The following is a 22,558-nucleotide window of genomic DNA, read 5'->3' as shown; positions in this document are numbered from 1 at the left end:
ACAACTCAGGAAGTCCGCTTCCCAGTTGTCCACTACCGGAATGAAGATTGCGGACAGAGCTCTCGCATTTCTTTCTGCCCAGAGGAGTATCCTTGACACCTCTCGCATGCAGGCCCTGCTTCTTGTCCCTCCTTGCCAATTGATGTACGCCACTGCCGTGGCATTGTCCGACTGTACCTGTATCGAATGATCCCTGAGCAGAGGTGAGGTCTGAAGCAGAGCACTGTAGATCGCCCAAAGTTCCAGAATGTTGATCGGAAGGAGGGCTTCGTGGGCTGACCACCTGCCCTGGAACTGAGCCCCCTTGGTGACCGTTCTCCATCCTCTCAGACTCGCATATGTCGTGAGGAGGACCCAATCCGGAACTTCGGCCTTCCAGTAGGTTGGAGGACTGCAGCCACCACAGGAGAGAAATCCTGGCCTGAGGTGACAGCCGAATCATCCGGTGCATCTGAAGATGTGATCCGGACCACTTGCTCAGGAGGTCAAACTGAAAAGTCCTGGCATGGAACCTTCCATACTGGATCGCCTCGTACGAGGCAACCATTTTCCCCAACAAGCTTATGCAAAGATGTATGGATACCAGAGTAGGCCGGAGAATCATGCAGACCATCTCCTGAAGTGTTCTCACCTTGTCCTCTGGGAGAAACACCTTTTGGGCCACAGTATCCAGCAACATTCCCAGGAACAGGAGCCTCTTAAGTTGGCTCCAGGTCAGACTTCTGTAAATTGAGGATCCACCCATGGTGTGACAGAAGCTGGATAGTACGGTCTATATGAAGCAGTAAAAGCTCCCTGGATCTTGCTTTTATCAGAAGATTGTCCAGGTAAGGAACAACACTGACCCCCTGGACCCGGAGTTGGAACATCATCTCCGCCATCACCTTCGTGAACACCCTCGGAGCCGTGGACAGGCTGAAGGGTAGCACCTGGAACTGATAGTGATCGTTCAGCAGGGCAAACCTTAGGTAGGCCTGATGAGGCGGCCAAATTGGGTATGGAGATAGGCTTTTTTTTATATCCAGGGAGACCATGAACTCCCGTTCTTCCAGGCCCGCAGTCACCGATTGCAAGGATTCCATCTTGAACTTGAAAAGCTTTAGGTAAGGGTTCAAAAATTTTAGATTCAAAATGGGCCTTACCAAACAGTCTGGTTTCGGCACCACAAACAGGTTGGAGTAGTAACCCTTCCCTTGTTGTTGCAATGGCACTGGAACAATGACCTGGGATTGGACCAATTTTAGGATGGCCTGTTGCAGCCTAACACGCATATCCTCCAAAGCTGGTAAGCTTGATTTGAAAAATCGTTGGGGAGGAGCACTGTCGAACTCCAGCTTGTAACCCTGAGAAATGAGGTCATTGACCCAGGTATCCTGGCAAGAACTTTCCCAGATGCGGCTGAAGTGACGCAGCTGAACTCCCATCTCGAGAACCCCTCAGGGTGGGTGGGTACCATCATGTTGAGGCCTTAGTGGAAGCTGTAACAGTGCTCTCCTGAGAATTGGCGATCGCTGGTTTCCTTGTCTTACCTCTGGTGCCTCTAGCTGCGTTGGAGGTACCCCTGGCCCTAGATCTAAACCTGTTAGACCGCAAAGGACTGAGTAGATGGACCCGGGTAGGAACGCCTAGCCGGCGGGGTCCCAGAGGGGAGAAACGTTGATTTCCCCACAGTAACTTTAGAAATCCATGTATTCAATTCTACCCCGAAGAGCCATTACCCTGAGAAGGGAAGAGACTCGACACTGCCCTTAGATTCTGCGTCCGCTATCCATTGACGCAACCACAAAGCCCTGCGTGCCGACACTGCCATAGTAGTGGTCCTAGCATTAATATTGCCTATCTCTCCTTGAGAGTCACACAGGACGCGTGCGGTGTCCTGAATGTGTTTCAGGAGAGTCACTGTAGTGACCAGGGGCATATCCCCCCCGAGAGGCCCTGCTGAATCTGAGTAGCCCATGTATGAATGGCATGAGTCATCCAGCAACCTGCTATGACCGGCCTTTGTGACATACCCGCTGCTGTGTAGATAGACTTCAGTGTAGTCTCTATCTTTCTATCCCCAGGGTCCTTTATGGTGAAGGAGCCCGGAGCTGGTAGTACCGCCTTTTTAGATAGGCGCAAAACTGATACGTCCACAGCCAGGGGTTCTTACCAGAATTTTCTGCCTCCAGGAGCAAATGCGAAAGTGTGTAAAAAAACGTTTTGACACTTGGTATTTTTTATCTGGATTTTTCCAGGCTAACTTAAATAAGTGATCTAACTCTGCAGAATCAGGGAAAGTGACATTGGGCTTGTACTGTGTGAAGAAAAACGACTGCTGTGACGCAGCGTTCTCTAAAGGGAGTTTTAACATGTCCCGTATAGCCAAAAGGAGGGGTTCAATATCCTGTACTTCTCCAATATTTCTTCATCTGAATCAGAAAGTAAAGCAGGTAACACACGTTTTTGTGGTGCTGAATTAGAGTGGGGGGGCTGCTCTGCCCTTGCACCCAGGTCTGCAACAGCTTGCTGCAATTGTTGAGTTTTTTGAGCATTTGCAGTGAGCTGAGATGACATATCTGACATAATGATTTTAATGGCACCTAGCCAGGAAGGCTCTTGACCCTCCCCCCCAGTCCCCTCACTGAGCTGTGAGGACTGACTACATTGTTCACATGATAATGAACCTGACGTAGGAGGAGAATCTGGTGTGACATACACTGCATAATTGGTGTTTTACCATGTCTACAGTAAACAACACTTATATACACATACACACAGACAAGTAATACAATAGCAAGACTGCCCTTACTGTATGTGAGAGGGAGACAGAGAGAAGGAACCAGCACATCCAAGCTAAACAGCCCCAGTGAGGCTGTAAGCTGATATACCATGGTGAAACACCAGTGTTTTATCCTTTTCAGGACACAGATTAGCGTACAATAGCGGCTCTCCCCCTTTGCTACACCCCTGTACCAGTTTTCCTGCGTATCCTGAGTGTCTGGAGGAGCTGTGTGTGCCTGCTGCTGCAGCTGTAAGCAGAGGAAGGCGCCAAAACGCTGCTGGTGTCGCTCTGAGGAATCTCCACCCCCTGTAGTGGCGCCGGAGTTTCAGCTAAAGTCTCCCCATGAGTAAAAAAACATCACACAAGTGCTAGTTTTACCCACCGCTGCCAGTGCACACAGGGGTGCTATGGCGGGTCCCCCCCCAGGAGGGTCCTGTATGCCGCGCCCGCATTCTGCCGTACCATGAACAGGAGGATCCCCCTAGCAGGCCACCTGGTTTGTATTCCGCACTAAGGTCATGAGTTCAATTCCCACCATGGCCCTTACTGTGTGGAGTTTGTATATTCTCCCAGTATTTGCGTGGGATTTCTCCGGGTACTCCTGTTTCCTCCCACAATCAAAAAATACACTGGTAGGTTAATTGGCTTCTGACAAAATTAACCCTAGTATGACTGTGTGTGTGTATAAATGTGCTAGGGAATATAGATTGTAGCTCCACTGGGGCAGGGACTGATGTGAATGGCCAAATATTCTCTGTAAAAGCGCTGCGGAATATGTGTGCGCTATATAAATAACTGGTAATAAATAATTAAATAAATAATGTCACCTTCAGGCTATCGTTAGGGGTGTGCGGCCTGCTGCGATTGTGATCGCAAAGGCACAGTGCCCTGCTGTACAACAACCTCAGTGGGGAAGTGGCTCTGACACCTAGCAAGAGCCGGTGACTGCCGCCCCGCTTCTCCCCCCATAACTCCCACAGTGCAGGTATGCTGTTGCCCAAACAGCATACCAAAAATAAAAAAAGATTAAAAAGAAATTGAATAAAACTCTCTGTAGCTTGCAGAGTATGCATCCTCTCCTGAGGGCACTATTTTCTAAACTGCCTGTGGGAGGGGGCATAAAGGGGAGGAGCCAGCACACCCAGTGAAGAAATTTAAAGTGCACCGGCTCCTTTGGACCCAGTCAATACCCCATCGTACTAAGGGGTATATTCAATTGAAGTCGGATCCATTCCGACATTCATTTGTCGGAATGGATCTGACCTGGGCTATTCAAAGCAATCTCAATCCTCCGGCGCTGCTCTTCCCCTGTGCCCCCACCGTCGCTGCTCTCCCCCCTCTCCTCCACAGTCCCTCATCTCAGTCCGACATTTTTTTATGTCAGACTGAGATGGTCGGAAACGGGGCCAAATCCTGTCGAATTTGGCCCCATTTCCCTCAAAAGTACGTGAATCGGCAGCTATACCGCCGATTCACGTACTATTCGACAAGTCGAATTCCCCGACTTGTCGAATAAAAATGCTGGGGATTGAATAGGTCGAATCATGATTCGACCTTAAAAAGCACAGAAGGCAACTTTTGACACTAATTGAATATACCCCTAAGTCTCCTCAATATCCCTTATGGATGCTAGAGAAATAGACATTAAACAGTAACAATTACATTATGTCATCCAGCTTTAGGCTTAGATTTAGCACTGTACACAGTGGTGTATCGAAGTACTGAACAGACAATTGTAATAGGTAATTTGCAATAGGTTTCTTTTATTTCAAACAAATTATTCTCTTAAAATTCTCTCTTTGCAGGAAGTCCAACCCTAAGGTTATGCTAGTTAGACTGCCATGTATTTCCCATAACTCCTTAAACTTCTCCAAGAGCCCAGCTGTCGTGTCTTACTAAGGTGTAATAATTTTCTCAGCATGTAATAATACATCTAGGGATAAGGCCTAGTATGGGATGTGTGTCATTTTACTGATCGTACAGTTAGGTCCACAATAGACCAAAATATGACAGTAGTTAGGACATGCCATGGTAGATATGTGAAATACAGAAGTAAAACATCCTTCACAAATAAATGTCTTCAATATTCTCATGTACGACAGGTTCGGCTAAAGCCATTTCCTATAAGTCTGTACTTACTAGGTTGCTTTAGCACTGCCTTGAATAGAAATGGTCATGATCGGAATCCAGGTGCCTCTGTATTCAAATGCAGGAAGTACACTTGTGTTACCCACCACTGTCACCATCCCTGAAGGTGTTTGATTAGAGGCAGGAGCACTGGAACTAGAGCCAGCTGTCAGAGATAAAGAAATACAGCCACATCATACAAAGGAAAGATAACTTTACATTAAAAGGGATCACATAACTTACTTGTGTACAATGCTATTCAAATGAAGAATTGTAAAAGGTTATCTCTGATTAAGACAATATATGTTCAACTACCAGTCCAGTCCATGAAGTCTGTTTTCAGGCACCAAGTACACTGAAGTGCCAAAAGACATGGGATAGCAGTATGGAAAGATAATGGTAGGTTGCACCACCATACTGTGACATCTTGGAAATGTGCAGACCTGCACCAGTTGTAATCTGACATCTTGAGAGTCAGTTTGAACACATGCTAGGCTACTCATGGCAAGGCAACATGTATTATGGGATTCCAAATGGGGCATGATAGTGGGTGTCTGACGCATAGGGCATTACATTTCCAAAGTTGTCAGGATGTTCAACATTCCTCGATATATATAGTGTCACGTGTGTACCGGAAATACCTCGTGGAAGGCATTATCACTCTCCCTTGACAGCGCAGTGGCCGACCAGCGTGCTTAATGATCATCACCAGCGGTGTCTGGATAGAATTGTCAATGGCTCAATCACATCCACATTCAATGTAGGAAGTACCAGATACACGTCCAGCAGATCAGTGCAGCATTCTTTAGCTTCCATGGGATATAGGAGCAGAAGACTCACCAGAGTGCCCTTGTTAACCCTAGAACACCGGACACATAGCCTCACCTGGGCTCGTGGAGTCGCTTATTGGACTCCGGAAAATTGGCAACATGTGGCGTGGTCCAATGAGTAACGGTTCCTGTTGTTTCATGCAGATTATAGGGTTTTGGTGTGGTGCAGACCCCATGAGGCCATGGACCCCTCCTGTAAACAAGACAGCGTGCAGGCTGGTGGTGGTTTCATAATGATGTGGGGTGTGTTCACGTGGCATGGCTTTAGTCCGCCTGAACAAGTCATTGTCCGGTAACCGCTACGTTGCATTGCTTGATGACCCTTTGCAGCCCTTCATGGACTTCATGTACTCCATAATGATGGAATATTCCAGAAGGATAATGCAGTGTCATCAGTCCCAAGTTGTCCAGAATTTAATCGAGGAGCATTCTGGAGTTTTCCAACGGTGTGGCCACCATGTTCACCCGACATGAACCCAATGGAGCTTTTATGAGACATGGTGAAGAGGTCCATTCGTACCCAAGATCCTGCACCTACAAATATCAGGAAGCTGTGGGAAGCTATCCAGATGGCATGGATTAACATCTCTCCAGACATCTTCTGTCCCCTTGTGGATTCAATACCACGTTGAGTTGCTGCATTTCGACAGGCTAGAGGGGGTCTTACAAGGCACCTTTACCATGACTTCTGGCACTTCAGTGTAAATGCATTGCATACAATCTCTCCTAGAGTATTAGAAGATACCAAGCCATGGCCTTGACCATGAAACAATCATAAGATCTGAAATCAAAATATCAGTGTAGTATTTACAATGTATTTATCATCTTTTTGAAACATTATAATGATGTATTACTATTAGTAACATGACTTTATTGCATGTTAATAACAGGTCTAGCACACCCTTGATCTTGAAAAATAATGTTAACTACAATTTAACTTTAGATTTTCTTTTAGCAGTTTGTTTGATTTGTGATAGCGTTTGAATTAGCAAATACTATATGTCATTATACTCTATATTAACATCCCTTATGTATTTAATATGAACTCTTAATACAATGGTCATTTTAATGGTCCAAACAGACTCCCGTATGCGGCCAGTGATGCTTGAAAGATGAATACAAGCTTTATGATTATGATCCTAACGATATTATAGGATTGTACAAACGTATTCCTGTAATCACAAATTAGAGATTTTTTTATAGTTGTTCTCTTATCCCTTACGTGTTAGAAATAAATGTCCTATAGCAGAATAGAAACTCCCCTTTGGTAATACAGTTGCTATATGTTAACTCACATAAAATACAGCTATAGAACGCTGCAGAAACTTACCATTAGGGTTGGTTGTGGTGGATGCATTTCCAGTACTTGGAATGAGAAAAAGTGACTGAATAAAGGATCCTAGAGCATTGACAATGTCACGGAAAACCTTAGTGGAGTGTTGTTTCATGTCATAGGACTGGCAGAAAGACCTTAGTATAGAAAGAAAATAAGATTTTACTTACCGATAAATCTATTTCTCATAGTCCGTAGTGGATGCTGGGGACTCCGTCAGGACCATGGGGAATAGCGGCTCCGCAGGAGACAGGGCACAAAAGCAAGCTTTTAGGATCACATGGTGTGTACTGGCTCCTCCCCCTATGACCCTCCTCCAAGCCTCAGTTAGGTACTGTGCCCGGACGAGCGTACACAATAAGGAAGGATCTTGAATCCCGGGTAAGACTCATACCAGCCACACCAATCACACCGTACAACTTGTGATTTGAACCCAGTTAACAGTATGATAACAATGAAGTAGCCTCTAAAAAAGATGGCTCACAACAATAATAACCCGATTTTTTTGTAACAATAACTATGTACAAGTAATGCAGACAATCCGCACTTGGGATGGGCGCCCAGCATCCACTACGGACTATGAGAAATAGATTTATCGGTAAGTAAAATCTTATTTTCTCTAACGTCCTAGTGGATGCTGGGGACTCCGTCAGGACCATGGGGATTATACCAAAGCTCCCAAAGGGGCGGGAGAGTGCGGATGACTCTGCAGCACCGAATGAGAGAACTCCAGGTCCTCCTCAGCCAGGGTATCAAATTTGTAGAATTTAGCAAACGTGTTTGCCCCTGACCAAGTAGCTGCTCGGCAAAGTTGTAAAGCCGAGACCCCTCGGGCAGCCGCCCAAGATGAGCCCACCTTCCTTGTGGAATGGGCATTTACAGATTTTGGCTGTGGCAGGCCTGCCACAGAATGTGCAAGCTGAATTGTACTACAAATCCAACGAGCAATAGTCTGCTTAGAAGCAGGAGCACCCAGCTTTTTGGGTGCCTACAATAAAAACAGCAAGTCAGACTTTCTGACTCCAGCCGTCCTGGAATTATATATATATATATATATATTTTCAGGGCCCTGACAACGTCTAGCAACTTGGAGTCCTCCAAGTCCCTAGTAGCCGCAGGCACCACAATAGGTTGTTTCAGGTGAAACGCTGACACCACCTTAGGAAGAAACTGGGGACGAGTCCGCAGTTCTGCCCTGTCCGAATGGAAAATCAAATATGGGCTTTTGTAAGACAAAGCCGCCAATTGTGACAATCACCTGGCCGAGGCCAGGGCCAACAGCATGGTCACTTTCCATGTGAGATATTTCAAATCCACAGATTTGAGTGGTTCAAACCAATATGATTTGAGGAATCCCAACACTACGTTGAGATCCCACGGTGCCACTGGAGGCACACAAGGGCTGTATATGCAATACTCCCTTGACAAACGTCTGGACTTCAGGAACTGAAGCCAATTCTTTTTGGAAGAAAATCTATAGGGCCGAAACTTGAACCTTAATGGACCCCAATTTGAGGCTCATAGACACTCCTGTTTGCAGGAAGTGCAGAAATCGACCTAGTTGAAATTTTTTCGTGGGGCCTTCCTGGCCTCACCCACGCAACATATTTTTACCACATGTGGTGATAACGTTGTGCGGTCACCTCCTTCCTGGCTTTGACCAGGGTAGGTATGACCTCTTCCGGAATGCCTTTTCCCTTAGGATCCGGCGTTCAAACCGCCATTCAAACGCAGTCGCGGTAAGTCTTGGAACAGACAAGGTCCCTGCTGGAGCAGGTCCTTTCTTAAAGGCCGATGCCACGGTTCCTCTTGGAACAGACATGGTACTTGCTGAAAGCAAATCCCTTCTTAGCTCCCGAGGCCATTAGTCCTCTGTGAGCATCTCTTGAAGTTCCGGTTACCAAGTCCCTCTTGGCCAATCCGGAGCCACGAGTATAGTTCTTACTCCTCTATGTCTTATAATTCTCAATACCTTGGTTATGAGAAGCAGAGGAGGGAACACATACACCGACTGTTACACCCACGGTGTTACCAGGACGTCCACAGCTATCGCCTGAAGGTCTCGTGACCTGGCGCAATACCTGTCCCATTTTTTGTTCGGGCGGGACGCCATCATGTCCACCTTTGGTCTTTCCCAACGGTTCACAATCATGCGGAAAACTTCCCGATGAAGTTCCCACTCTCCCGGGTGGAGGTCGTGCCTGCTGAGGAAGTCTGCTTCCCAGTCGTCCACTCCCGGAATGAACACTGCTGACAGTGCTATCACATGATTTTCCGCCTAGCGAAAAATCCTTGCAGTTTTGCCACTGCCCTCCTGCTTCTTGTGCCGCCCTTTCTGTTTACGTGGGCGACTGCCGTGATGTTATCCCACTGGATCAATACCGGCTGACCTTGAAGCAGAGGTCTTGCTAAGCTTAGAGCATTATAAATTTGCTCTTAGCTCCAGTATATTTATGTGGAGAGAATTCTCCAGACTTGATCACACTCCTTGTGTGACTGCTCCCCAGCCTCTCAGGCTGGCCTCCGTGGTCACGAGCATCCAATCCAGAATGCCGAATCTGCGGCCCTCTAGAAGATGAGCACTCTGTAATCACCACAGGAGAGACACTCTTGTCCTTGGATATAGGGTTATCCGCTGATGCATCTGAAGATGCGATCCGGACCATTTGTCCAGCAGATCCCACTGAAGAGTTCTTGCGTGAAATCTGCCGAATGGAAGAGCTTCGTAATAAGCCACCATTTTTACCAGGACTCTTGTGCAATGATGCACTGACACTTTTCCTGGTTTTAGGAGGATCCCGATTAGCTCGGATAACTCCCTGGCTTTCTCCTCTGGGAGAAACACCTTTTCCTGGACTGTGTCCAGAATCATCCCTAGGACCAGCAGACGTGTCGTCGGAACAACTGCGGTTTTGGAATATTTAGAATCCACCCGTGCTGTCGTAGAACTACTTGAGATAGTGCTACTCCAACCTCCAACTGTTCTCTGGACCTTGTTCTTATCAGGAGGTCGTCCATTTTCTTTGAAGACGAATCCTCCTTTCGGTCATTACCTTGGTAAGGAAGAAAAAAATTGGTATAACTTATCCGGCGCTATTGCTTTAAATGCAGATCATGTGAGTACAATTCTGGTTAGGATTTCCCTTCAGATAATGTTCAATCATTCAGATGATGCATGAAAATGAAAAAGAAATATAGCATAGTGAAGTACAGTTACATGTGCTATTTAATGTTTAAAAAGGAATTCTTGCTCCACACAATGCATATACAGCAATTTATCCAGCACAGGTGAAAATGAGGGTAATTACCAGAGTCCTTTGAACTGAATAAACAGTTCAAAAACAGCGTGTATAGAGTGAGTCCCGGGCACCCTCGATGTTAGGCACTGCTGCAATAGATTTTCCGGAATCACAGTCACACACCCGTCCTGGATTTAGTCGCCGTTACCTCCAACGCGTTTCTACCCCCAGCACTGGGGTCTTTCTCAAGGAGTTTGTGTATGGAGCTTGTAAATGTCCTGGATATTTAAATGGTTTCTGTCCAATAGGAGCGCTCTGGTAACAGCAGATCGCTGTTACACTAATTTCCCCAATTGTCCCCTAATCAGTTATAGCAGTAGCGTGTAACCATGGTGATGTGATGTCATTTCCTTTTTCTTCAACGTACTACGTTTCCCATAGTACCCGGTGCGGTTGCCGAAGTCGTCTATGTGTTGCCGTGGAGACGTCTTCTCACTTCCGCTGACGGACTGGAACTGCACTGCATCTCCCACAAGCCTCCACATAGATGTTATACGTTGCTATAGTGATAAAGTATGTCACTTCCGGTCCGCAGGTCTCGTTAACGGACCGAAACAAAACTACATCTCCCATAATGCTCCACGCAGTTGATGTGCGTTTCTATAGTGATGTCGTATGTCACTTCCGGTCCGCGGCTCCTGCATCTAAAAGTTGATATTAATCTAAATGTCTTTGAGAAAGACCCCAGTGCTGGGGGTAGAAACGCGTTGGAGGTAACGGCGACTAAATCCAGGACGGGTGTGTGACTGTGATTCCGGAAAATCTATTGCAGCAGTGCCTAACATCGAGGGTGCCCGGGACTCACTCTATACACGCTGTTTTTGAACTGTTTATTCAGTTCAAAGGACTCTGGTAATTACCCTCATTTTCACCTGTGCTGGATAAATTGCTGTATATGCATTGTGTGGAGCAAGAATTCCTTTTTAAACATTAAATAGCACATGTAACTGCACTTCACTATGCTCTATTTCTTTTTCATTTTCATGCATCATCTGAATGATTGAACATTATCTGAAGGGAAATCCTAACCAGAATTGTACTCACATGATCTGCATTTAAAGCAATAGCGCCGGATAAGTTATACCAATTTTTTTCTTTGTTACACGTTTGTGGTGGAGGTTGGAGGAACCCTCCAATTAGTGGCATTACATATCTGGCAGCACATTGTTTTCTTTTTAGCGCACTACACATTGGTCTTACGCCCCTATTTCTTTCATTACCTTGGTAAGGACCCGGGGTGCCTTGGACAATCCAACGGCATCGTCTTGAAACTGATAGTGACAGTTCTGTACCACGAACCTGAGGTACCCTTGGTGAGAAAAGGCAAATTTTGGGACATGGAGGTAAGCATCCCTGATGTCCCGGGACACCATATAGTCCCCTTGTTCTTTGCTATCACTGCTCTGAGAGACTCCATCTGGATTTGAACCCTTGTAAGTGTTCAAATTTTTCAGATTTAGAATAGGTCTCACCTAGCCTTCAGTACCACCATATAGTGTGGAGTAATACCCCTTTCCTTGTTGTCGGGGGGGTAATTTTATTATCACCTGCTGGGAATACAGCTTGTGAATTGTTTTCAATACTGCCTCCCTGTCGGAGGGAGACATTGGTACAGCAGACTACAGGAACCTGCGAGGGGGGAAACCTCTCGACATTCCAATCTGTACCCCTTGGATACTACTTGTAGGATCCAGGGGTCCTGTACGGTCTCAGCGTCATGCTGAGAACTTGGTAGAAGCGGTGGAGGGCTTCTGTTCCTGGGAATGGGCTGCCTGCTGCAGTCTTCTTCCCTTTCCTCTATCCCTGGGCAGATATGACTCTTATAGGGACGAAAGGACTGAGGCTGAAAAGACGGTGTCTTTTTCTGCAGAGATGTGACTTAGGGTAAAAAACGGTGGATTTTCCAGCAGTTGCCCTGGCCACCAGGTCCCATGGACCGACCCCAAATAACTCCTCCCCTTTATACGGCAATACATCTTTGTGCCGTTTGGAATCTGCATCACCTGACCACTGTCGTGTCCATAAACATCTTCTTGCAGATATGGACATCGCATTTACTCTTGATGCCAGAGTGCAAATATCCCTCTGCGCATCTCGCATATATAGAAATGCATCCTTTAAATGCTCTATAGTCAATAAAATACTGTCCCTGTCAAAGGTATCAATATTTTTAGTCAGGGAATCCGACCAAGCCACCTCAGCTCTGCACATCCAGGCTGAGGCGATCGCTGGTCGCAGTATAACACCAGCATGTGTGTGTATACTTTTTAGGATATTTTTCAGCCTCCTATCAGCTGGCTCCTTAAGTACGGCCCTATCCGTAGATGGTACCGCTACTTGTTCTGATAAGCGTGTGAGCGCCTTATCCACCCTGAGGGGTGTTTCCCACCGCGCCTTAACTTCTGGCGGGAAAGGGTATACCGCCAATAATTTTCTATCGGGGGAAACCCACGCATCATCACACACTTCATTTAATTTATCTGATTCAGGAAAAACTACAGGTAGTTTTTTCAGAAATATGTAACACCTCCTTCATTGCCCTTAACGTGTGGCCCTAAAAGAAAATACGTTTGTTTCTTCACCGTCGACACTGAAATCAGTGTCCGTGTCTGGGTCTGTGTCGACCGACTGAGGTAAATGGGCATTTTACAGCCCCTGACGGTGTTTGAGACGCCTGGACAGATACTAATTTGTTCGCCGGCCCTCTCATGTCGTCAACCGGCTTGCAGCGTGTTGACATTGTCACGTAATTTCCATAAATAAGCCATCCATTCCGGTGTCGACTCCCTAGAGAGTGACATCACCATTACAGGCAATTTGCTCCGCCTCCTCACCAATATTTTCCTCATACATGTCGACACACACGTACCGACATACAGCACACACATAGGGAATGCTCTGATAGAGGACAGGACCCACTAGCCCTTTGGGGAGACAGAGGGAGAGTTTGCCAGCACACACCAAAACGCTATAATTATCCAGGGACAACCTTTATATAAGTGTTCCTCCCTTATAGCATTTTAATATATATACATATCGCCAAATCAGTGCCCCCCCTCTCTGTTTTAACCCTGTTTCTGTAGTGCAGTGCAGGGGAGAGCATGGGAGCCTTCCCACCAGCCTTTCTGTGAGGGAAAATGGCGCTGTGTGCTGAGGAGAATAGGCCCCGCCCCCTTTTCGGCGGGCTTCTTCTCCGGAGTTTTAGATATCTGGCAGGGGTTAAATACATCCATATAGCCTCAAGGGCTATATGTGATGTATTTTTCGCCATACAGGTATTATACATTGCTGCCCAGGGCGCCCCCCTCCAGCGCCCTGCACCCTCCGTGATCGCTGTGTGAAGTGTGCTGACAACAATGGCGCACAGCTGCAGTGCTGTGCGCTACCTGATGAAGACTGAGAGTCTTCTGCCGCCTGGTTCCGGACCTCTTCATCTTCAGCGTCTGCAAGGGGGGTCGGCGGCGCGGCTCCGGGACGAACCCCAGGGCGAGCCCTGTGTTCCGACTCCCTCTGGAGCTATGTCCAGTAGCCTAAGAATCCAATCCATCCTGCACGCAGGTGAGTTGAAAATCTCTCCCCTAAGTCCCTCGATGCAGTGAGCCTGTTGCCAGCAGGACTCACTGAAAATAAAGAACCTAAAAACTTTTTCTAAGTAACTCTTTAAGAGAGCCACCTAGATTGCACCCTTCTCGGCCGGGCACAAAAACCTAACTGAGGCTTGGAGGAGGGTCATAGGGGGAGGAGCCAGTACACACCATGTGATCCTAAAAGCTTGCTTTTGTGCCCTGTCTCCTGCGGAGCCGCTATTCCCCATGGTCCTGACGGAGTCCCCAGCATCCACTAGGACGTTAGAGAAATATTTATTAGTTAGAGACCATACACACACACAAAGAGAATAATTAGCACACCAACATATTACAGCATCATTATAGTATAGTGTCAATTACATGTAGAGGAGACAGTGCAATGATTTACCTGAGCAGCTGAGGCTGCACACAGAGTCTGTGTATGGACTCTACAGCCACAGCTCGTAGCCACTGTGGTTTATCAGCATCCAGGAATTTTACTAGTAGTGACAGAAAGATCTCACACTCCGTCACCTACAAAAGATTAGCGTTACCAAGATATTCCAATAAGCAGGACTTAAGTTGCACCTTCATATATATCCGATTCCATGACTTAGAGAACATAACTAACATATACCCAACAATACTATTGCGTGTGAGGAGCACAAGAGATGCACATTTCTTTATACTCTGGTACTATAAAAGCATGGTGTGAACTGTGACAAAAGGCTCTTATAGAGAAGTTGCATTCCACTGAAGTTTAAGGTTTACGCTGGATTCAAACTGCCAGTGCAGGCTAGCCTTTTATTATTAGGCAAGAAGGCTTACATTTTACATAGCGGGGGTAACATGATAATGCTGCCAAACTACAAAACAATGGTGGAATTGTGACAAAAAAAAATACATATATGTACAAAACAAATCAATTGTTAACTTACTAGAAGACTATAGAATTGTTTAATTAGTACAGACACAACCCGAAGCAGTCTCATACAAATAGGAAAATATGGTTTTTCAACAGGAGCAGGAGAAGAACTACTACTAGAGCCTTGTCGGAATTTAATATTTGGGGAAAAGAGCTTGATGACCAGAGGACACACTCTTTCTTTCAAGAGGAAGCTGAATTCTTGGTGCTATAAAATAAGAGAGAAAATAAGAAAGGATTGATTAGAACCGTGCAAGAAGTATACGGAACATTACAAATAATAGTCTACTTTGAAAAGTAAAGTAAGTCAGTCTTGATCAATGGAATATATGGGCTTTATACACTAAATAATACAGGTATCAAAAAATTGATAATAATGACATCATACAATGAAAGTTGACAAGTTAGGTGGTTAATATGGATATTCCCATAACAAGCACATGAGAAGACACAATTGTATGTGCCTAATACTTAAGAATTTAATAAACATGAAACATAGAGGAAATAGAAATACATATAGCACAAAAGGTATATGTACACAAATTGCCAAGTAGCACTATGTAAAATATTGTAAAGGTCGGACCTTAATATGTTAATTTACATTAGAAAAAAAAACACAACAAAATGAAATTATCTGGCAACAAATCTGGAGTGAGTGCCTTAAAAATAGGAAATGACCAGTGTCTAAGCAGTTGTAGTCTGTTTTATCTAGTGGCCACATTTTTACCCAAGTATCCAATTAAAAATATCAGTATGTAGGCAATACTGTTCTCGATTTGTAACGGTGCCCTTGTTCTTAAAAGCCATATGTGCTTACTGACTCAGTTGCCCTCAAGTCTGAAGTATAAGTCATTAAAGAATAATATTTAAAATAACTACTTGACAGAGGGGTATTGAAGAAATCAAGAAATAAAATAGCAGATTGTTTCAAGTACATTACACCATGCCCTGAAAACACACACTACATCCTGCCATGATTAGACTATTTAAAGCTGCAGAGAGCATACTGCTTTTCTTACAGTACATAGAGCTTATTACTGTAAGAACAGTTTAATATCTTACGAGAACGTATTTTTTTTTTTATTCATAAGTAATGATATCATTCCTGACAAATACCTCTCTCCATTCCAATCTATCCTCAATGCTGCTGCCCGACTCATTTTCCTCACCAAACGCACTATGTCCACCTCTCCTCTCTTACAAGATTTTCACTGGCTCCCCTTCCCTATAAGAATCCATTTCAAGCTTCTCACACTCCCTTACAAAGCCCTCACCCACTCCTCTCGCATCTACATCTCTGACCTTATCTCCCTTTACACTTCCACCTGTCCTCTTCGCTCTGCTAATGCACGCCGACTCTCCTGCCTACTGATTACTGCCTCCCACTCCTACCTCCAAGATTTTTCATGTGCTGCTCCATTTCTCTGGAATTCCCTACCTCTCCCTCTCAGACTCTCCACCTCTCTAAAAAACTTCAAACGGGCTCTCAAGACCCACTTCTTCACCAAACCCAGCCAAATCTCATCCTAACCCTCTGTTCTACACTCTCTATGTATCCCAATTGTGTCACCCCTGTCTGTCTACCCCTCCCCTTCAGAATGTAAGCTCTCACGAGTAGGGCCCTCTTCCCTCATGTGCTTATCCTTCTCTTACTTTAATAATCTTCAACTGCACCAAATCCAGCAGTCTTCTGCCACCTGATACTTATTCCAGTGTCATCTGCTGATGTAACTATGTTTATTTACCCTGTACTTGTCCTATATTGTCATCAACTGTAAGTTGATGTTTTCCTGTTTCGATTATTTGTTTATGTACTCTGTAATTGGGCGCTGCGGAACCCTTGTGGTGCCATATAAATAAGAGATAATAATAATAAAAAATAATAATAATAATAATAATAATAATAATATCAGGACTCATGATGATGATGTCATTACGTTGCTTTTTAACTTTCAGGCAAGTTGCTACGTACAGGGATGTGTACACATACAGTAAAGTCACCTATGGTTTTCAGTAAAAATCACTGCTTCAAAGTGTATGTCATAGTGTAGCCTACCTGTAAGAAAACCTGTGGAAAGTCATTAAGGACTGATTCTAGAAGCTCCAGACCAAATGTCCGTGTCATTTCTGTCATTCCCACCAGCCAGTACGGAGCATCAGCATTAACCAGCTGGCACAAGTCCTAAGGAAGCCACAGAAAGTCATAACATAAGCATATGAGAAGATGCAGTTGTAGGTGTACAATACTCATTCATTGAATAAACATGAAACTTCCCTAAATGAACATGTTATCACCATTCTCAAATGCCTCATGTAGGCGAGTTTCCTTCTCAGTTTACTATAGGGGCAATAGGCCCAAAACATCATCGAATAAATGACAAATTATTATTTGTGCCTCTTAAGTTACCGTTTACTATACCCGTTTTCATTTTTACCTGTTTTGACTGTTTTTTTGTCGTTCATGACATGTTCAGCTGTTCTTGTATCTTATTTATTGTTTCTGAATATTACCTTCACATTCTGAGAACTAAACCACAGGAAATAGTCTACCCAGGATACATTTATTCACCGAAACTAGAGATCTATAGTATGCCCCATTTCACTGATTTGGGGTGATATATCCTACCATTGAAACCTGCTCGCCGGTATGTCAGGTATAATTAACTAAAACACCCATTTTATATATCACTAATTAGGAATTTAGCATCACCAGTGTGGAAGAACTAAGCTGTGCATGGTATTCCTTTGTTAAAAAACTAGAAATAACAGCTAGTGGCCACATCAGTGGGACTATTGGCTGTTACTTACATTCCAGTTCCAGGTATGGCACTATTCACCATAACTACTGTATGTGATCACCTTATTAAGTGGATCATTCACACACAAAGCCCGCCACTGACACTAATATACAGACATTGGTTGGAAGGGTTATGGGGTATATGCAATTGCAGGCGAATTCCAGAAAAAGTCGAATTCCGGAACTTTTTCGCCTCAAAAAAACAATTCGCCTATGCAGTACAGTACTTTATCGCAAAAAAACGGACATTCAAAATTCGACTTTTGGCAATTCGACTTTTTTCGCATTCGACTTTTCTGCAATGGTACAGATGCTGCAATTCGCCCAAAGCATATCTGTATCACATTATACTGTATCACATTATACTGTGATTATACATTATACTGTGAAGTATATCTGTGATCACATTATACTGAAAAAAAAAAAAATTTTTTTAATGAGTATCTGCTAAACCATGTATTCAGAAATATAACTTCCCCATAGCTCTGTTACTTGGGTCAGGGGTTCCTAATTGAGACAATGCTGAAAATGTGTTTACCGTTCCACAAAAGGCAAAAGCATTAGTAAATTAAACCGCTGATCATCTTTACAATTTATAATTATTAGATACAAGACATTTGGATTCTAATAAATGGGACAATTTCAAGATTTACCAATCCAAACTCGTACTGAATCTGAACAGGGCTTTGGACTCTGCAACGCCTATGTATACACCCTCCCTACAGCAGGCGTCATTCAGTGTTGGGGAGTGTGTAGGAGTGCATCCAAAGCCTAAAGCACTCTGCATTGTAAACCGCAAATAATAATATTAAATATAAATTCCTTCATTTACTGGGATTCACATGCATTACAGGCAGGGAAGGTGTACATTAGGGATCTTTCCTGCCCTTTATCAGGCATGACACCATACCATACAACAAACTATTCTAAATTACATTTGTGCCGATTAAATAATCATAAATAAAAGAAAAAAAAATAAGAATTTGCTTACCGATAATTCTATTTCTCGGAGTCCGTAGTGGATGCTGGGGTTCCTGAAAGGACCATGGGGAATAGCGGCTCCGCAGGAGACAGGGCACAAAAGTAAAGCTTTCCGATCAGGTGGTGTGCACTGGCTCCTCCCCCTATGACCCTCCTCCAAGCCAGTTAGGTACTGTGCCCGGACGAGCGTACACAATAAGGGAGGAATTTTGAATCCCGGGTAAGACTCATACCAGCCACACCAATCACACCGTACAACTTGTGATCTAAACCCAGTTAACAGTATGATAACAGCGGAGCCTCTGAAAAGATGGCTCACAACAATAATAACCCGATTTTTGTAACTATGTACAAGTATTGCAGATAATCCGCACTTGGGATGGGCGCCCAGCATCCACTACGGACTCCGAGAAATAGAATTATCGGTAAGTAAATTCTTATTTTCTCTATCGTCCTAGTGGATGCTGGGGTTCCTGAAAGGACCATGGGGATTATACCAAAGCTCCCAAACGGGCGGGAGAGTGCGGATGACTCTGCAGCACCGAATGAGAGAACTCCAGGTCCTCCTTAGCCAGGGTATCAAATTTGTAGAATTTAGCAAACGTGTTTGCCCCTGACCAAGTAGCTGCTCGGCAAAGTTGTAAAGCCGAGACCCCTCGGGCAGCCGCCCAAGATGAGCCCACCTTCCTTGTGGAATGGGCATTTACATATTTTGGCTGTGGCAGGCCTGCCACAGAATGTGCAAGCTGAATTGTATTACACATCCAACTAGCAATAGTCTGCTTAGAAGCAAGAGCACCCAGTTTGTTGGGTGCATACAGGATAACAGCAAGTCAGTTTTCCTGACTCCAGCCGTCCTGGAACATATTTTCAGGGCCCTGACAACATCTAGCAACTTGGAGTCCTCCAAGTCCCTAGTAGGTGCAAGGCACCACAATAAGCTGGTTCAGGTAAAACACTGACACCACCTTAGGGAGAGAACTGGGGACGAGTCCGCAGCTCTGCCCTGTCCGAATGGACAAACAGATATGGGCTTTTTTGAGAAAAAACCACCAATTTGACACTCGCCTGGTCCAGGCCAGGGCCAAGAGCATGGTCACTTTTCCTGTGAGATGCTTCAAATCCACAGATTTGACTGGTTTTAAACCAATGTGATTTGAGGAAACCCAGAACTACGTTGAGATCCCACAGTGCCACTGGAGGCACAAAAGGGGGTTGTATATGCAATACTCCCTTGACAACTTCTGGACTTCAGGAACTGAAGCCAATTCTTTCTGGAAGAAAATCGACAGGGCCGAAATTTGAACCTTAATGGACCCCAATTTGAGGCCCATAGACACTCCTGTTTGCAGGAAATGCAGGAAACGACCGAGTTGAAATTTCTTTGTGGGGCCTTCCTGGCCTCACACCACGCAACATATTTTCGCCACATGTGGTGATAATGTTGTGCGGTCACCTCCTTTCTGGCTTTGACCAGGGTAGGAATGACCTCTTCCGGAATGCCTTTTTCCCTTAGGATCCGGCTTTCCACCGCCATGCCGACAAACGCAGCTGCGGTAAGTCTTGGAACAGACATGGTACTTGCTGAAGCAAGTCCCTTCTTAGCGGCAGAGGCCATAAGACCTCTGTAAGCATCTCTTGAAGTTCCGGGTACCAAGTCCTTCTTGGCCAATCCGGAGCCATGAGTATAGTTCTTACTCCTCTACGTCTTATAATTCTCAGCACCTTAGGTATGAGAAGCAGAGGAGGGAACACATACACCGACTGGTACACCCACGGTGTTACCAGAACGTCCACAGCTATTGCCTGAGGGTCTCTTGACCTGGCGCAATACCTGTCCCGTTTTTTGTTCAGACGGGACGCCATCATGTCCACCTTTGGTATTTCCCAACGGTTTACAATCATGTGGAAAAAACTTCCCGATGAAGTTTCCACTCTCCCGGGTGGAGGTCGTGCCTGCTGAGGAAGTCTGCTTCCCAGTTTCCATTCCCGGGATGAAACACTGCTGACAGTGCTATCACATGATTTTCCGCCCAGCGAAAAGTCCTTGCAGTTTTTGCCATTGCCCTCCTGCTTCTTGTGTCGCCCTGTCTGTTTACGTGGGCGACTGCCGTGATGTTTTTCCCACTGGATAAATACCGGCTGACCCTGAAGCAGAGGTCTTGCTAAGCTTAGAGCATTATAAATTTACCCTTAGCTCCAGTATATTTATGTGGAGAAAAGTCTCCAGACTTGATCACACTCCCTGGAAATTTTTTCCCTGTGTGACTGCTCCCCAGCCTCTCGGGCTGGGCTCCGTGGTCACCAGCATCCAATCCTGAATGCCGAATCTGCGGCCCTCTAGAAGATGAGCACTCTATAACCACCACAGGAGAGACACCCTTGTCCTTGGATATAGGGTTATCCGCTGATGCATCTGAAGATGCGATCCGGGCCATTTGTCCAGCAGATCCCACTGAAAAGTTCTTGCGTGAAATCTGCCGAATGGAATTGCTTCGTAGGAAGCCACCATTTTTACCAGGACCCTTGTGCAATGATGCACTGTTTTTAGGAGGTTCCTGACTAACTCGGATAACTCCCTGGCTTTCTCTTCCGGGAGAAACACCTTTTTCTGGACTGTGTCCAGAATCATCCCTAGGCACAGCAGACGTGTCATCGGATCAGCTGCGATTTTGGAATATTTAGAATCCACCCGTGCTGTTGTAGCAGTATCCGAGATAGTGCTACTCCGACCTCCAACTGTTCCCTGGACTATGCCCTTATCAGGAAATCGTCCAAGTAAGGGATACTTAAGACGCCTTTTCTTCGAAGAAGAATCATCATTTCGGCCATTACCTTGGTAAAGACCCGGGGTGCCGTGGACAATCCAAACGGCAGCGTCTGAAACTGATAGTGACAGTTCTGCACCACGAACCTGAGGTACCCTTAGTGAGAAGGGCAAATTTGGGACATAGAGGTAAGCATCCCTGATGTCCCGGGACACTATATAGTCCTCTTCTTCCTGGTTCGTTATCACTGCTCTGAGTGACTCCATCTTGATTTGAACCTTTGTAAGTGTTCAAAATTTTTTTTAGAATAAGTCTCACCTAGCCTTCTGGCTTCAGTACCACAATATAGTGTGGAATAATACCCCTTTTCTTGTAGTAGGAGGGGTAATTTAGTTATCACCTGCTGGGAATACAGCTTGTGAATTTTTTTCCATACTGCCTCCTTGTCGGAGGGAGACCTTGGTAAAGCAGACTTCAGGAGCCTGCGAAGGTGAAACGTCTCGACCTTCCAATCTGTACCCCTGGGATACTACTTGTAGGATCCAGGGGTCCTGTACGGTCTCAGCGCCATGCTGAGAACTTGTCAGAAGCGGTGGAACGCTTCTGTTCCTGGGAATGGGCTGCCTGCTGCAGTCTTCTTCCCTTTCCTCTATCCCTGGGCAGATATGATCTTATAGGGACGAGAGGACTGAGGCTGAAAAGACGGTGTCTTTTTCTGCAGAGATGTGACTTAGGGTAAAAAACGGTGGATTTTCCAGCAGTTGCCGTGGCCACCAGGTCCGATGGACCGACCCCAAATAACTCCTCATCCTTTATACGGCAATACACCTTTGTGCCGTTTGGAATCTGCATCACCTGACCACTGTCGTGTCCATAACATCTTTTGGCAGTTATGGACATCGCATTTACTCATGATGCCAGAGTGCAAAAATCCCTCTGTGCATCTCGCATATATAGAAATGCATCCTTTAAATGCTCTATAGTCAATAAAATACTGTCCCTGTCAAGGGTATCAATATTTTTAGTCAGGGAATCCGACCAAGCCACCCCAGCTCTGCACATCCAGGCTGAGGCGATCGCTGGTCGCAGTATAACACCAGTATGTGTGTATATACTTTTTATGATATTTTTCCAGCCTCCTGTCAGCTGGTCCTTGAGGACGGCCCTA

General features: G+C 45.3%; 1 protein-coding gene across 3 annotated transcripts in view; it reads right to left on the bottom strand.

Annotated features, from left to right (window-relative positions):
• Positions 1–22,558, bottom strand: part of MON2 (MON2 homolog, regulator of endosome-to-Golgi trafficking) — a 257,814-nt gene that overhangs the window by 163,749 nt on the left and 71,507 nt on the right. For all 3 annotated transcript variants that reach the window (XM_063927724.1, XM_063927725.1, XM_063927726.1), the window contains 5 exons: positions 16,901–17,026; positions 14,858–15,052; positions 14,329–14,453; positions 7,052–7,191; positions 4,904–5,057 (listed from right to left, as the gene is read on the bottom strand). In XM_063927724.1, coding sequence (XP_063783794.1) covers positions 4,904–5,057; positions 7,052–7,191; positions 14,329–14,453; positions 14,858–15,052; positions 16,901–17,026 — 740 coding nt within the window. The remainder of the gene's footprint in view (positions 1–4,903; positions 5,058–7,051; positions 7,192–14,328; positions 14,454–14,857; positions 15,053–16,900; positions 17,027–22,558) is intronic.

This window comes from Pseudophryne corroboree, chromosome 6 (genome assembly GCF_028390025.1).
Source record: "Pseudophryne corroboree isolate aPseCor3 chromosome 6, aPseCor3.hap2, whole genome shotgun sequence".
In the NCBI taxonomy this organism is placed as follows: domain Eukaryota; kingdom Metazoa; phylum Chordata; class Amphibia; order Anura; family Myobatrachidae; genus Pseudophryne; species Pseudophryne corroboree.
Note: the sequence above shows the minus strand (reverse complement) of the source record. Positions and strands in the feature narration are given on the sequence as shown.